Raw genomic sequence first — 16,879 nt, 5'->3', positions numbered from 1 at the left:
TGTAATATTCATACTTCGGTTTGACCATGAAACAGGTGTTAAATTGAATTCTATTAAAAATGTGACAAGCCATACAGAAATCTTGTTGTTAAAAACCTTGCTTCATGTAACATGAATTTACAGATAATGATGTTTTCCACACACATACATGTACAGGAAGTGCTTTCTGACTCTCAGGACAAGAGAAACAATGTAAACATGTGTTTAACGGTGTTATTACTGTGCATTAGTGTCATTTCTGTTGGTTACAAACATACAGTACATTATACATTGTAACCTTACAGTCTTTTCTCTCTGCCTTATCAGAGGCGGGATGCTGTGTAAACTATGGAATGCCATCACAGACTACAGACAGAAGCCAACCTGAGGCCTTAAGTGGTGCCAACAACCACTCAGACAAGTCAGGACTTTTGTCCCAACAACTCAGTATTCTCCTCTTTACCTCAGTATTTATAAGAGCAAGACTTTTAGGAGAAGACCCTGTGTTTGCCGTGTGAGCAGAGAAGCTTTCCACCCACACAAGAAAACTCTGGTCATGTCAGAGTATTTTGATAATTTTTGGGGGAAAAAAAGGTCACTTTGAAAGCAACAATTACTGAGAAGTGCCACTAGTTTTGCTACGCCTGATGGACATTACATAGCTTTTTGTTACAGGTGCGTTAAAAATGACAGTTGGGTGGGAACTTTATTGTGAAAATCTTGAAAACTGTCAACATTTCCTCCTGTCCTTACAAAATGTAACGTTTACAAAACTGGAGACGTTTTCTAATACAAGCCTGAGATACAAAATGCTACATTCAAAATCATCTGTACTCATGTTTTTAAAATACGTATCTTATCACTACTTTATTTAAATGTTTTTTTTATTTAATTGTTATGGTAATCTGAAGGATGTCAGTGCATGCCCTGTTTTTATTTTATTTTTTATCCATCCTGAGACTTATTTAAATTGTTTGTTTTTTTCACATTTCCTTTATAATACGAATCTATGTTTTAATTTTTCAAAAATCATGTAAATATTGTGTTATATAATTATATGTGAGTGACATTTATGTACTTAGAAATACATTGATAAACATAGTTAAATCTCCATGTGGATTTGGAGTCTATAATGAACACATTTGAAAAATGAATTGTATAGTATTGTATTTTCAAGTGTCACAAATCATATGAGATAATATAGAGACAGTAATTAATATTACATCAAATCATTTGCTCTGTTTCTATTGTTGTACACTGACAAAATGTTGCTTATCTTGGTTTTGTAGATATGATCATTCCATCAGATATATGTTGTAACAGAAAATCTAAAATGCAAACAAACTTCATACGGAGGAGCCTTGACCTTTTTTTATTTCAAAACACGATGTCAGAAATGGGGAAAATAATCATGAGCAGTGTGTCCACTTTGTTTCATATCTAAAGGTATTAAAAGGTTTTTGTGTCATATTGTTAAAATAAATTTTTTCACCTTGAAACTGTGAAAGAAATGTGTTAGAAATATTCTGTTACAAATGTGACTGATTATAGTTTATTAGATGATCGTATTTAAAGAATAGGCTGGTATGTGCAATGGGTATTAGGACATTTACTCTATCTTTCCACTTGCTACAAAACACAATATTAAAAATTAGATCAAAGGTTTATACTATTAATCCTGGGCATTTTAAGTTTATCATAAGTGAAGTGAAAAGTGTAGTAAATGCAAAACTTTATACTATGAAGGTTTTTGCAGTCAGCCACAGCTAGTGTCAGTTGGACATTGGCTATAAGCACAAATACAGGCTAGAAATGTATACCTAAAAAGTTATTCAGTCAAAAAACCTAGAATAAATTGATTAACTGATTAAGAAGCAAGTTTTTCTACCATTTTTCCTAAGAAATATTGTAGTTTTTACATCAGCAGTGCTTACTCTGTACGTTATGTTATTCTTATTCTTATTTTTGTACAGTTAATTTAAATAGCACAATCTCATATAGAGGCAATTGCTTTACAGAGTGATAATACTGCTATAGATAGATACAGTGCCTCGGATTTTTTACAACAAAAACAAACTGAACACAAACAATTTAAAAGCTATAATGATTAAAAAAATGTGACCGCCAATTCAGCCTCCTTTGTGTGCTGCATGCAGTGTCTATGCATGTAAACAGAGAGAGAGAGAGAGAGAGAGAGAGAGAGAGAGAGCTACAGGTGCGTTAGCTTTCCGCTCTTCATATTTATCTATCACTGTGACGTCAGTGCTTTCTGCTGAGCATCTCTGGTCTCGCGGCCGTCTCCCCCTCACTATGACAACGACTGATTTTTAGCATCGTCAGAGAACCAGCCGTAAGCTCCCTTTTCTCGTTATTTACACAAATAATTTAGTAAAATATCGTGTTTTAGAGCAGCATTACGGGGGACATATTTCATGTAGGAAGGCGCCGTCTCTGCTGCGTGCACCCTGATGCGTCGGAGACCAGCCGGAGAGGCAGAGGGAGACGCCGTTTAACTGCGCGAACAACATGGCTCTTCCTCAGCATCCCCGACTGCTGCTGCTCGCCTGTGTCGTGCTGCTGATCGCGGTCCAACGTATCGACACTCGGTCTTCACCAATATTCGACCTAAAATCCAAAATAACAGGGGTGGAGGAGCTCTTGGAGGAATTTCGCAAGCAGCTCCAGCAGGACCAGGCGTACAAGGTAGGCGAGGTGATTGACCCGTGTGTGGGCGATTTCAACGCCGTCGGGGAGCGCATCATCCGGGCCAAGGCCTCCATCGAGCAGGGGGCCACCTTCCTGTTGGCCCCGGACACGGTGTACACCTGGAAGGACTGCCTGCACGCCTGCTGCTCCCAGCCTCACTGCACCGTGGCAGTGGTCCAGGAGGACCCGAGGCAGCCCGGGGAGAGCCTCAGCTGCTACCTATTCAACTGCACCTATAGGAATAAAAATGTCTGCTCCTTCTCACCGCAGCAAGGCTTCACTACATACAGCTGGACTGTAAACACAACGCAGGGACCCCTCCCTAGTTCATCCAGCGGTTCAGCCCGGAGGCCCGGGGACGGTCATCCGGATGAGGACGATACACCAGGTGAGAGAGCTCACAAATCACAGGCTTACTTAATTATTGGTCCATATTGATCATGATTTAAAGATCTGCTCATCTTTGTGCTGACATTATTAAAAACCTGCAGGGCCCTTGGTGACCCTTAACAATTTGCTGTATTGTTCACCAATTAAAGCTTAATTAACTAGTGCTAAAGTATGACATAACAAGGCAAGTTATTAAGTTGGTGTTATGGTGAACTAATCAATTAGATTTTTTAATTAATCAATTTGTTGTTGATTTCAACATTTTAGAATTTTAAATGTTGATTTATTAAAGCTTAAATAATACATAAGTGTGTTGCTGAAGTGAAATACAACTAAGGAAGGATAATTTCCAGTGCCACTATGGGCACTATGGAGGTTTCATTATTGTATTTCTTTACTTAATGAACGTGCAGATTATATAAAACAAATGGACAAAGATGAACAATGGCTAACTGTAATGTGGTACTTTGTTTTCTAGGACTGGTATATATATATATATATATATATATATATATATATTGTATATTTGGATGAGTCCCTGATACATTTATTTATTGTGAAAGGCCATATTGGAAAGGCTTATGCACAGTTTACTCCTATCTTACTGAAATGAGGAGGGTGAGGTATAATCCAAAGGTTGGTACATAAAACGTTATTGGCCTTAAGAGGCTTTATCATGACTCCCCATAGTCCAAAGGTGTATGGAGAGTCAATTCTTTTGACCATGTGAGGCAATTTTTCAGCTCCCTGACAGTAATTTTTGAACACCATCATCAAATTTGATGGACAGTTGTATATAAGCTCTTATATCTCAGCCCTTAGGTTAAGCCACTAGCAACTGCTTCTTATCTTGATAAAGCAGCCAGGGTGAGTTAATGATTTGCTTAGACCTGAAATTTAAGATCAGCAGCAGGTGTTTTTATAGTTAACTCCTCTATTTATTTACTAGTGTTTTCCATCAAAGCTGGAAAAGTGGATATTGTGGTGCCCTTGCTGCTTCGGCAATGGGTTTGAGTCTGACCTTTAGCTCTTTGTTGCATGTCAGCTGTGGAGTAAAACAAAGAATTAATGTGGAACATAACAATAAAAGAGTAAAATTGAAATAAAGTACAGTACGCATCCTTTAGATTATCATGGTTTTCCTGTTTGATTCTGCAGAGGTCGATGAGCCTCCTCGCAGTGACGCTGGGCAGGATGTGGTGATCCAGCTGCCCACAGACTGGGCTGTCCTGGATGGACGGGACAGTGTGGACGACCACGGGATCAGCCGCTATGAATGGACTCTTGTCAGGGGGGACACAGCCATTAATATGAAGGTTAGTGTTTACGGATATAGTCTATTCAGTCAACGCTAATACCCAAGCCATCTTGCAGTAAAATGACAGTATGCAGTTTAATTTTAGTGCCCAGTGTGATAATGAAAGCCTGAAAACAACTGAAAACACACACTGGAGGAAACACAGCGTGAGTTAAAAAAATATACAGGAATAGCTCAAATGTTCTCTGCTTTCAGGAATCATTTGACTCTGACGTTTGAATATGTAGTATGAATAGTCACGAATCGCCCTCAGGGATACCAGTGTCAAATAACTTGTTTGTATTAGTTAAGTCAACAGAGCTCCATAATACCTTGCTGTACCAACAGAGATAAGAGTTTACTATGTCCAAATATGCCCCAAGGACAGCAGCAATGCTGGAGGCTGCCCTGCTGGAGGGTCTCACACATTTCCTGCCTTGAAACTCTGTGGATTATCCTGAGTAACAGAGAAAGTGTTTTTTTGAAACACACGTTGCTGTTGAGTTAAAGATTTTGCCATATTGTTTGTTATATACCATTTTAACTACCCCTTTAGGACCACATGGTGTATTAAGTCAATGATCAAGACTGTGTGATATTGGATTCCTATGATTTTTGCATCAATGTGACGGCCAAGTACTTTTATTTTTCAGATATTTACTTTGCTGGATTAGCCAAAAAAAAGGCTCGATTTCTCAACTGATTTTCAGTTAAACTTATATTGTGATATAAAATAAAAACTGAAAGAGGATTTCATCCATATTTCAAATGCAATGTATTAGTTTTTTTAAAGTTTTGTGCATTTTATGCCTTAAATGGACCCCTAGGCTACGAGGGCATCCACCAAATGTAATTTGTTAATGCAACCACAAACAAAAGTCCCTTCACGTCTGTCTTGGCTGAGGATAAAAAATATCTGCATGACTGCATACCATTAGGGGCTTGTAAGAGGGTAAATAAATAGCTATTTTTGTGATTTGTGATCACTGAAGAATGCTGTTATGTAAATTAAAATAATATTTAGTTTTAAAGCAATTAAAGTTTTAAAGAGAGATAAACTTTGTAGGCACATGTGATTTCTATAACAAAATTCTTTGCCATCCAAGACTTTTTTGTTTTGTATGTATTGAAGGCGACTCATCCGGGGCTGCTGAAGATCAGAGGCCTCCAAGAGGGTGTTTACACCTTCCAGATTACTGTCACTGACACAGCAGGCCAGAAGAGCTCCGACAACGTTTCCGTCACTGTGCTGGCACCAAAACACCAAGCAGAAGGTGATGTGCTCTTTCTTCTTGTGTTTTTGTTGTGAACTTCCTGTAAAATTCAAGGTTATTGTTTAAGTCCCAATTAAGGGTCAATTCTTAAGAGGTGCATTTTGTAAAATATTGCCTTTACTAACGGAAAGAGAAGTTGATGATCCCACAACATAAATAAAATCTATACAATACTGTTGCCATTTTCAAATTATTAAAAGTTGTGTTTTGCGGTTACAGTGAAAGATTGTTATAAGATAGATGTACCTTACTCTTCCTACAGTGTGTACCGGTCACTGCTCAAACTACCAGTTCAAGTGTGATGACGGTTGCTGTATTGACATCACCTACGCCTGTGATGGGAAGCAACACTGTCCAGACCGCTCAGATGAAGACTTCTGCCCAAACTGTAAGAAAACCATTGTTTCCTACGGTCTTTTTTAATCTCTTGTATCATCCAGATCCGTTAAAGGAATGCAAGAATGAAGGAAAAACATGAGCAAAAACATCAACAACCTCTCCACCATTCATTAGTTTTTCTGTGATTTCTTTAGTTGACAGCAGCAGGAAGTCAGTGACCCATCCTGCTGATCTGTCAAGCCCTCATCGGCCTGTAGCCCAGACAGAAGAGGCCGGGGATGGCTCCATGCTCCAGACTGCAGCCAGAAAGACCATAGAGAACAACATCCCTCCTCAGGACAGGAGCAAGGCCACTCCTCCACAAAGTCCCAGTCAACAGGAGGCACTGACCAGTCAAGGTAAAGTTGTGTTTTAGTGCTTTATTTACACTCTGTTACATTTCTTGTGGTCATTTCAAACACATGGTTGGATGGGAATCAGTAATTGTTTCTTTTCCTTTAGCTGTGCCTGTTAAAATGTTTCCAAAACAATATGATGCTACATCGCTGTGTCATTAGTGCGGTATCTCTTTGTAAAGAGACAGAGAGGTTTTTTAGTGTGTATCTGGACATAGAAGCAGATGGAGACCCTGTAGGCAGCCATTGAGTCATAGCACTAAGCTCAGTGCTGGCAAAGCCACAGGGCCACTCTGCATTCCCTGGGAAAGCAGCTCCTTGCCTGTGTCCCCTTCTGAGTGCTGGAACAAAGCGCCTCTGTCCTCTCTGCCATCTGATCCCTGAATCAGGCTGACCAAAAGGACTTCTTCCCCCACTGGTATTTCACTGCAGGTATTACATGGTTGAGGTGCATTCTCAGGAGTCTTTTCTTCATTTCACAAATGCTCAGTCCAACTAAGGACCAACAAAGATGATACCTCATTATCTAGGAGAGAGGGAGGAGAAGTCACATGGAATGGGATCAAAATCCATTGACCTTTGCTCTCTGTTGGTCGTCAGCATTGTTGATGGGAATGTATTGACTCTCCTAGGGCTGCAACTTCAGTTTCCCACCACAGGATCATCTTGGAAGAAACAAGATATGAATATCAATATCAAGTTGATATGGTGAAAGTAAACAGTCGCCTATTTACACATCCAGCAGACATGGAGAAACATTAGCATGAATTTTAAGCTGTGTGTCTGGCAACCTGGAAAATATAAGTCCAGTATTAACTCTCTTTTAACTCTGTTTTGAACCCCACCAACTCCTGAAGAAAACTATTTAGCTCTTTAGTTGCTAACTTTAGTTGCTAACTGTGTCTGTCTGCCATTGGGTGCAATTCAGTAGGTTTATCAGAGTCATCTGCACAAAAAAATATGCTTCTGCAGCTGGGAACAATGTTGAGAGCAGTGAGAGTGAAGAAAGCAGAACCAAAACACTGAACTCGAAGAAGCTAAAAGGATGCATAGAGCTGAGGGGAACTGCAGAGTTGGTTATAATTCTCTCTGGGTTTTTGACAAGCTGGATATAACAGCTTTAACTGATTATTAATTCCATTAAGTTTCTCAAAAAATATCGAATATCCTAAAAAATATCCCAAAATTTTAGAATGCCTGTCACGTTTTTGCAGAGCTAGAGATGACATCTTCATCTTGTTTTGTCCTCCAACAGTTACAAAGTTAGTTTTCTTTACTATAAATCATCATTTGAGCAGCTCTAAATGGAAATGTTTGGCATTTTCTGCTGTTTTATAATTAATTATTTATCAAAATTGTTATAGGTCAATTTTATTCTCGTTCAACAAATTTGTTAGATCAATCAGCTAATCATCTCAGCTCTGCACTCCATGTAAGGCACTCTTAATATGCATAATATGAAATTGTCAAACATGAGAAGCTGATTGTGTCTGTCTCTTTCTCTCCTGTAGATCCATGTGCTGCAGCTCCAGTTGTGGGACCCTGTAAAGGCACCTTCCCACGATGGTACTATGACCGAAATGCAGGAGAATGCAAACACTTCCTGTATGGCGGCTGCCAGGGCAACCATAACAACTTCCTCCAGGAATCTGACTGTGTCAGTGAATGTATACAAAAAAGTGAGAATCTGCTTCTTGTTACTTTTTTTTTTTTTTTAAACCTAATTTTGTAATTGCAACAACTTAAAACAACTATAATTCTTTATTCTTCATGGAAACATCTTCTAGGTCCAGCTTTCAAACCAGCAACTGTGGCTCCTCCAATCACCAAACAGACTGAGATAGGTAAAGCTAACACTTCATTCACATACCAGTAATATAGTGTTAACTATTTAACGTTTCCAAATCTAAATTGTATTTGTGCTGTTCTTGAAGCTGCCCCTAAAGTCTCCCAGAGTCAAGCAGAGAGTGATGTCCCCATCTCCAAACCATTTCCAGTAAAGGGAGGACATCCAGTGCCAGAGTCAGGTACGACCCAACATGAAAGGTTTGGTTTATATCATTGTACTGCAGCGTGTCTCTGCTCTCATGTGTCCCCTCTTGTTCTTCTTCGTGTGTCATGTTCTGCTCTGCTAATTTTCTATATGGTCTGTTTCCTCCTGCAGGTGCAATCCTTCCTCTGGCTCTCGGCTTGATCATCACTGCCCTGCTGCTGCTCATGATCGGTTGTCGTCTCAGACTTGTTCGTCACAAGCTGAAGAAAGCCCGACCTCTCACCACAGAGGAGTCAGATTACCTCATCAACGGCATGTACCTGTAGCTAATCAACCGGGGGCAGCAAATGCAAGAGTGCCAGATCTGAGAAAGAAAAACACGGGTGATATGTTGTCACCAGAGCCTCAGCCAGGATTTTTTGGATTTTCACTTTGTATTCCTTGCAGCCCGGTATCGCTAATTTGTCCTCACTTCAGGTTGGAAACACCCCAACTCTCTGCTGTCATGAACGTTTCTGAACATGCCCACACTGAACCCCTCTGACTGGTTAATCTGTTGCTGATAGATGCTGCCTTTTAAGCCAATGACACATATTCAGATTGCTTGTGAATTCATATTTATGTTGTCTTAACAAAATCTGATTGTGAATCCATGATGAAAGAGTCAACATTCCTATTTCGATACTGATATACAGCTGTCTATTATTACACATTGTGACTTCTGGGATCCAGTACAAGAGACTCTTTTGTCCCCTTTATTGAAACTCCTTTTATTCCTGAAACACTGGTTACTTTGATTTGACACTTACTTTCACTCGTGATGGTATTTCCTAACTAGTGCAGCACATAAATATGCTCTATTTCTGCCACTGGGTGACACTAATGTGCTATGTTTGTGCTGTTCATTTTACCTAAATTAACTTGCCTGAAGGGCAGAAATGCAACACATTGGAGTGCCTAATATAGTGCACTTTTTTGACTGATTAGGAATTAAATACTTATTCCTGAAGTTTCTCGGATCATATAAAGCCATAGCAAATTGTATTGTTCAAATTCTATTCCTGTCTAAGGTTTGTTGCACACGTTTCTTTACTAAGCAAACTTCTGTGGAGTATGTGCTATATTTGCGCAGGTGTATTTCCTCAAAGTGCTGTCTTTAATGTGATATATTAAAGTTTATTATATCAAAAAACCCACTGGTGTGATGTGTAACTAAAATGTAATACTTTCCACAACACATTATTAAATTACCATTGAGGACAGTGAGCTTATTCACTCTTAGTTTGTAGGAACTGAGGAGGAATTTATACTGACTTTGCAAATTGCATTTAAATGAGTTATTTAAAGCTAATTGGCATATTTATATTTATTATACTATTTTATGACCAAAAAAGTTGAAAAAAAATTCTCTACCAGGATTATATTGTTAATTAAAAATCATCAGAACATTTAAACAATTATTCATAAGTAATAATATAAGTGATACATTTCACAGGGGGGCTGAACTTAAAGAACTGGGACTCCTGGAAAATACTTGTTAGAGCCCTGCCTGCAAGACTTAATAATAAATCTAATATATATTAAACACCAGGTTCAGGTTGGGGCCTGCACACAAAAGATTCAAAAACAAAAGGCAAAGAAAAACATAAGCATCTCTTTATTTTCATAGGCTGTTCCAGAAACTGTGAAAGCCAAATATCATCAATCTCTTAGATCACCCAAAATAAAATGTGCTTTTTGATTTCAAGAAAACAGACATTCATTTGCTTTATATCGTTTGAGTTTATTTTGGCAAAGCAGTGACTATCCCATTTAGTATCAGTCACTAGAAGAGCCTGCGCAAATTGTTAATGGAAAACCAGCGGCAGAAAGCAACACGTCACCAGGTGAAAAGCACAGCCCTGTATGTGCACATGTGTCGGTGTTATTAGTGCTCTGCTCTCTTTTGGAGTATTTTCAGTATGATCCAATGCGTTTCTTACTCTATGTGTGAAATGACCTAAGAGTGCTGCACATCAAGCAGGATGTGTGAGTTACATCAGCCATTGTGTTGTCTGTGTGTCTGTGTGTGTGTGTGTGTGTGTGTGTGTGTGTGTGTGTGTGTGTGTGTGTCCTAATACTGCTGGCAGAGGGGAAAAAGCTCAAATGTTAGCAGAGAAGTCTACAGTTTGATGATCCACACACACAGACGCTGTAGCTAGGTGAATTATCTAAAAAGGCTTTCCTCGTCGCTGTCCGGCGTTCCTCCTACATTCAGCTTTGATGCTGCTGAAATGTAATACTGTAAAAATGGCTGATTGCAATTCAAATGATGAAACCACAAACAAACCTAAAATCCAGCAGTTTTAAAAGAAAAAAAAAACACAACCAAAAAGATGCAGGCCTGAAAAGAAAAACCAAAAGCCCTCTCCAATATTTCTGTGCTGAGCTTCAAGCAGTCTTTCTTCCCAACCCCTCTGGGCTGTCCTCAATGTGATACTCTAGTCCATCGTTAGACTTAAACAAAAAGAGCATGTTTTTGTTATGCTTTGAACAAAATGTCATGGGCTGTCTGACCCCATCCAAGTTTCCTCCAGGTTCAAACTTAAAGGTGGATCATGGACCGTCTTCCTCTTCAAAGTTCATCCCTGTGAGAAACAGAAAGTCCACCGTTAGAGAAGGCAGAAAAAGAAGAGCGGCATGCACCATGCAAACAAAAATTCAAGAGTTAGAATCACATGCAAAATGTTAACATACATTCTCACAGTAAAATCAAAACACTTATTGGTTTTTGTCTACATCTCACAGAGTAGAAGACCAAACAGAATAGCTGGGTAATTGGGTTTTAATGCTTTATGAGCATCCAAATTATAGTCATGCTTTTGAAAACCAAGCATATCCTTTTTACACTGCTGCTATTTCAGTTTCTTTCATGTTTGTGTTCCAAAACAACTAGGACTTCAAATTTCATTAGTCACGCAGGTTTTATTGAACCAAATTGGAACTATGGTGTTAAAAAAAGATGAAGGAAACGTGCAGCTAGTTGGTATGGTATGGAAGAAGCAAAAAATGTCAACAAGCAGCAAAATGCAGCCCCTTGTGATCCATTGCCTGCTCCAAGCCACACCATTTCACCTTTGCCACTGTGAGAAGGAGAGAGGGGGAGGAAGGGGAGAAGGAAGTCACTTCCACCTGGACCACTGCTTGTCTCTGTCTGTTAAAGGCACATAAATCACCCCCATCAAGGGCTTCATTTTGGTGCTGCCGTCCTCCATTTTGTCGTACTGCTCCAGCATTTGATTTCCTCCCGCCGGGCCGACGGGCAGAATCAGCCGGCCGCCAGGCTTCAACTGGTCCAGAAGCTGGGAGACAAACAAGGTTTGTGAGTGAATAACATGGGGATAAAAACCATGGAGGTTTTAAAAAGACATTCCAGCATTGCTATTTTAATGCGGTTTTCTAGGTTTTTAAAAGTATTGGTATTCATTCCTTGTTTTTAAGGGAATTGGAAGAATGTGACCTTGATCATCGGCTCTGAAAGTGTTCAGAAAAATACTCACAGCTTGGGGGACAGTAGGTGCTGCTGCGCCAACATGGATGGCATCATAAGGTGCTTCCTCAGTATGGCCCATTCGCCCGTCTCCCACTGCACACACACACACACACACACACACTGTTTCACCATGTTGTTTTTCTATTGTTAACTCTGTATATACAACATTGACTGCAGTTACTCATTTAATGGCAACTCTTTAAGGCTTTATCTGAAAATGGTTTTGTTTTTTTTTTGCACAAAATTCTTTGGCAATTACGTACAGACCACAGTTTATAGTACATTAAGCAGTATCTAGCATATTTTTGGTACTATAACACAATTAATGAGGAATTTATTTTCCGTTGACAGACTTCGTTGAGACACGAGATCACATGAGAAAAACACTGGAGCCAAATAACAGCTGTTTGCCCACCCACACAAACAATCTGTCAAAACATTGTAAAAGCAAAGTCATTAAAAATATAACAAAACAAAGAATGAGAGTCTGTGCACTGCATACTTTTATTAATCGCCTAAATGTATGAACAATCCCACCCTCCTGCAGAGCAGCTCACAGTAGGTACTTGCTTCTCAATTGTTTAACACTGCACTATCCTGTCTACTAAGACAGGAAGCATTGCACTGTCCCTTAGCTTTAAAAAGGAACAATCAGACATTTCTCCTCTTCAAATAATTTCCAGAAAATGTATTAATAGAACAAAGACATAAATGAAATATCTGTTACCTTTCATCAATGGCATCTTACCTATTAGCTTGACTCTGCCCGATGTTATCAAACTGGGGTCATCTTTCTTCACATTGTTTATAGAATCGTCTACCAGCTCTTTGATGTGATCAATTCCTATAACTTTCCCTTTAGGACCTACCTGTAAAGCACGGAGGGATGAACAGAGCCCAGTTCATACAAGAATATCACAGCATTAAACATGTTTTTATCTCGTTTTATGCTGATTGGTTGACAAGCCAATTGATCAATCAGAATGCCACCAAAGAGAAATTGTATGTGTTTACCCGTCATGTGTGGCTCACCATTCGTGCGAAGCAGGCGGACAGGATTCCACTGCCAGAGCCGACGTCCAGAGCTTTGGCTCCCTCGTACAGCTGGTCATGTAGAAGCTCCAGGGCGTAGGCATGCTGGGAGGAGGGGACGTCAACATGGAAACTGTATTACAACCTGTCAGCCAGCATTCATATTGCATCAACCACTGACTGTGACGAGGTAAACCCCACCCAGGCAGCTAGCCAACATCACTACTTGTCTCTTTCTGTGTCTTCAAAGCATTTTAACATCACTTTGTTCCAGGATGTTTAATCTTTTTTTAGGACAGAGACAGCATAAAATATGACAACAAACATTCTACGTTTCAATCGAAGCTTTAAAAAAATGACATATGGTACAGCCCTTTTACAAAGTCTTCAGTTTGAATCATTTACCATTTGTTGACACTTCTGACAGCTGCATATTAGAAAGGTTTGACAACGCTAACATGCTAACAACCGAAAAAAAAAAATCAAAAAATCAAATTGCTTATATTTAGTTAACTGCCACTGTAATCCACTAAAACCATATTATTTGTATTTCTCTGAGTGCTTCTCATTGTTATCTACTGACTGATTGAACGGGAGCAAGACTGACAAAAAAATCAGATTCACAAGATGCAGAAATGTCAGAGTCTTTTAAAGTCTTACCATGTGTGGAGCGCTGATGGTTGCTTGATACCCTTTTGGTTAAAAGAGAGGCATAAGATTTGGTTAGTTCATCCTTCTGATAACAGACTATATTTGGATTTCTGAGTGTGCAGGGGTGCATGAATGATTACATGAGCAGACGTACCTATTGACTGCGGCGAGTCCATGTATGGATTACACTTAGAGAAATGGGCTCGGTCTGTGGCCAGCATGACTTCATAGACCTTGTCGGACTTAATAATGCCATTTTCTGGGGATGCAAAAGAGTTTGTGTCACTGTGTATTAAGGAAAAATGAACAAGTACAAACACCAGGCAGGAATATCTTACATAATCGTGCAGCAGATGCAAATAGAAATTTACAAAAGCAAAATAACACACAGGCAAGAACAAAGTGAATTCAGGGATATAACACAACCAATTATTACAATGAATGGTATGTTTGGAGTGAGAGATATGATGACTTATACCGTGAGAATTTGTCGACCATCAGAGGAGTTATCTATCCTTTTAAACTCCCAGTGTATTTGAGCATTGTGGGCAATTTTCCAAATCAATGAGTTGAACTGTTGTATGGCAAAATTTAATTTTTACACCCTTTTCATGTGACTGTGATGATATGCCTTAATTTTTCAGGCATCTAATTCACTGGATTAACCATAAATAGAAATTCCTGTCTGGTTATTTTACCCATTAAAGGCACTTCCTATGTCCACAATGCAATATAATATAAATGACATATGCTGTGATAGAGGATTGCATCCATAACACCCAAGACTATAGGAACGGTACATATAAATTAAGAGAAGATAAAAGAACAGCATGACTCTAAGTACGCAGGGAATAAGCAGTGGAAAATACTGAGACATAGACAAAATATGGAGAATGATTGTGTGAGAATTATGTAGAATCAAAAGGAAGTTGCAAATAACCATATGTCGAATATGAAAACTGAGAATATCAGAGAATGCAAGACGAAATGAAGTCAGCTGCATATAGGCAAGACGTGCCACACAAGTGTTATTTACATGAAATGGATTACAAGAGGTCAGACAGTGTTAAAGTGTAAACATGTGTGGTGGAATACACTAGAAAAGCTCCCCAAAGAAGCGTTAGTGTCTTCAGAATAATCCCTCATAACAGGTTCCTGTAGCAGCTGGTGCCAAAGGCAGGAAAAGCCAACGACAGCCGGCGCTGCTCTCATTACTAACTCCACTTGCCCTCAGAGCTACGTACTGCTTTAGGATACATTACAAATAAACTATACAAGCTGCCAGATGGGGACAGACTAGGGATTTCTGAATTTAAAATAACCTGTACTGGTAGATTACAAACTGTCTATTCATAATTATTCTTAAAAGTCAACATTTTCTTTGCACAGGATGTGTTGTTTTTTGAACCCAATACATAATTTATGAGCCAGTCCAAAGCACTGGTCAGGAGGACACACAAAAACAATAAAAACAAAGTTGTGAATTAGCATGCATCCTGAGTGTGACCTGCTTAAATCCAGTTTATGTAAACTGAGGGTTAAATTTAAGCCATTGGTGTGTCTAAATGGGTCAGTGTCCACTAAACTGAAAATCTAAGTAATGACCACTTCAAGGACAAACAGAATACAAATATTTTACTTAACACCTATATAGAAGCAAATTAAAAGTTTTAATTTGAAAATATGTTCTTGTGCTAAAGCTAGAAAAAAAATAATTTGCATAATTGGCACAAATTAAAAGCGGAAGTTACTGAATTTGACTTAAAAGCCTTTTGGCAAAAGACTAATTTGCTTGTTCTTGTAGATTTTCAGCATTTTATTATCCTGCATTACAGCTTTGCATACTGATGAGCTTAAACAAAATGTTCTAGGTCATTTTTTTTTATTTCACCATGCACAACTAAAACATATGGCCAATAATTAACTGAGATATAAAACCATATTTGCTGCCAAAAAAGATAAAAACACAATAATGTTGCAAATGATGCTTTTGCTTTCGTTTAAAAAGGAAATGGAGCATTACTGGCCTCTGTCCCAAAACCACACAGCTTTTGGCAAAATGCTTGCTGAACTGCCCAGAACATAAATAGCCCTGGTAGATACTTTATATTGAAAGAGGACACACACACACACAGACGTCTTCAGATATCCTCACACACAATATAATTTTGCAAGTGAGAAGAAACATTACATGTCAGATCAGAGCTCAAATGCATCCGACCACAGACTTTCTCCTTTAAACCACACAACGCACTGCCATCTGTGGCATTAAGTGGCATTGATGGCACCGATCACAGTGGACTTAGTACCAGATAGCAGTGGGTCTAGCAGGGTGGTAACGTTACACTGAGTCACTGCCCCTTTTCTTTCTGTGCAGCCACTATCGTCCACTAGCGAACAGCCACTGTGACACAGCATGCTGTCATTTCCAATCATCCACTAACAAAGATACAGTAAAAAAATAAAATAAAATAAAAATAACTAGCCTCACATTTCCAGCTGTCAGTGTCACTCACGTACAAGTATAGCGAGCGGCTCAGAGGGGGTAAGTCAGCTATCAATGAATGTGGGCAGGGCACCTAGCACAGCTGCTATCGCTAGCTAACAACGTCCCAAATGACGCACATAGAGCTAGCAGGCTAACCTAACGCGAAACTAAAGCTGCACAGATAAACTCTCACTGCACACAAGGAACGAGGCGACGTGTCTCTTCACAGGCAATGCATTGTTAAGCAGGCATGCACCCGTCCCACGCTGTGAACGTGGTTCGAGGAAGGGGTGGAGAGAGGTAACAACGCTAGGTCAACAACAACATGCCACATAGCTTAGCAACCAGCTAGCAACGGCTCCTGCGCTCACCCTCAACCGTCAAACTAAAACCGTTGTTTCTGTGTGTGTGTGTGTGTGTGTGTGTGTGTGTGTGTGTGTGTGTGTGGTCTCTTTCGTGTGGTTTCGCTGCCGCATAATAACCCGTGTACTCACTGCGGAGGTTGTTAACAAGCTCTGCGTGGCTGGCTCCTCCGGATTTCCAGGCCATTATTAGACAGACTTTGCGGAGTAAGTAGACAGCAGCTGTCAGTGCCGCGCCTGCGCCAACTGTAGTGCCGAGGAAGCTGACGACCTCCAGAGCCGACGGCGGAGCGGCGGATACGTCACCAGACATCCACAGCGCGGCCTCTCTAACACAGACACACAGCTGGGGCCATCTCACTCACTTAATAATCTGCTTTTGTTGTTGTTGTTGTTTAGAGATAAGCCTCAGCCCAGGTTGATTGCACTGCAGGAGAAAAT

The 16,879-nt window shown here is 39.7% G+C and overlaps 3 protein-coding genes across 4 annotated transcripts in view; 2 read left to right on the top strand and 1 right to left on the bottom strand.

Moving 5' to 3' along the window:
• map3k5 (mitogen-activated protein kinase kinase kinase 5) overlaps nt 1-1,490 on the top strand; it is a 66,898-nt gene extending 65,408 nt beyond the window's left edge. The window contains exon 30 of the mRNA XM_051410028.1: nt 307-1,490. Within this exon, the coding sequence (XP_051265988.1) occupies nt 307-367 (61 nt within the window). The 3' untranslated portion in view covers nt 368-1,490. The remainder of the gene's footprint in view (nt 1-306) is intronic.
• A 726-nt stretch (nt 1,491-2,216) lies between these two features.
• Nucleotides 2,217-9,565, top strand: lrp11 (low density lipoprotein receptor-related protein 11). The gene is made up of 9 exons (XM_051410067.1): nt 2,217-3,073; nt 4,234-4,391; nt 5,505-5,646; nt 5,909-6,034; nt 6,180-6,383; nt 7,892-8,059; nt 8,168-8,224; nt 8,315-8,407; nt 8,545-9,565. Exons 1-9 carry the CDS (start codon nt 2,506-2,508, stop codon nt 8,697-8,699), a joined length of 1,671 nt encoding a protein of 556 aa, XP_051266027.1. The 5' UTR covers nt 2,217-2,505; the 3' UTR covers nt 8,700-9,565.
• Nucleotides 9,566-10,012: 447 nt separating this feature from the next.
• Nucleotides 10,013-16,877, bottom strand: pcmt (protein-L-isoaspartate (D-aspartate) O-methyltransferase). 2 transcript variants are annotated; one of them, XM_051410091.1, is made up of 8 exons: nt 16,571-16,877; nt 13,743-13,847; nt 13,598-13,629; nt 12,938-13,042; nt 12,654-12,774; nt 11,913-11,998; nt 11,488-11,714; nt 10,013-11,000 (listed from the first exon to the last, which is right to left on the bottom strand). In XM_051410091.1, the coding sequence occupies exons 1-7, from the start codon at nt 16,749-16,751 to the stop codon at nt 11,535-11,537; spliced, it is 810 nt and encodes a 269-aa protein (XP_051266051.1). In that variant the 5' UTR covers nt 16,752-16,877; the 3' UTR covers nt 10,013-11,000; nt 11,488-11,534. The 2 variants fall into 2 exon arrangements, with proteins under 2 accessions (XP_051266051.1, XP_051266050.1); XM_051410090.1 differs by having other exon boundaries at nt 11,545-11,714; nt 16,571-16,875.
• Nucleotides 16,878-16,879: the final 2 nt, after the last annotated feature.

The sequence above is a fragment of the Dicentrarchus labrax genome, unplaced genomic scaffold, assembly GCF_905237075.1.
Source record: "Dicentrarchus labrax unplaced genomic scaffold, dlabrax2021, whole genome shotgun sequence".
Lineage (NCBI taxonomy): Eukaryota > Metazoa > Chordata > Actinopteri > Moronidae > Dicentrarchus > Dicentrarchus labrax.
Note: the sequence above shows the minus strand (reverse complement) of the source record. Positions and strands in the feature narration are given on the sequence as shown.

Bases quoted from the DNA above. Each gene is read 5' to 3' on its own strand.
- lrp11 (XM_051410067.1), top strand. From the start codon at position 2,506: ATGGCTCTTCCTCAGCATCCCCGACTGCTGCTGCTCGCCTGTGTCGTG. The intron at 4,392-5,504 runs GTTAGTGTTTAC...TATGTATTGAAG, and splicing joins ACACAGCCATTAATATGAAG to GCGACTCATCCGGGGCTGCT. The intron at 6,384-7,891 runs GTAAAGTTGTGT...TCTCTCCTGTAG, and splicing joins GGAGGCACTGACCAGTCAAG to ATCCATGTGCTGCAGCTCCA.
- pcmt (XM_051410090.1), bottom strand. From the start codon at position 16,751: ATGTCTGGTGACGTATCCGCCGCTCCGCCGTCGGCTCTGGAGGTCGTC. The intron at 12,775-12,937 runs GTGAGCCACACA...CGTGCTTTACAG, and splicing joins CCGCCTGCTTCGCACGAATG to GTAGGTCCTAAAGGGAAAGT. The intron at 11,715-11,912 runs GTGAGTATTTTT...TTTGTCTCCCAG, and splicing joins CACCTACTGTCCCCCAAGCT to CTTCTGGACCAGTTGAAGCC.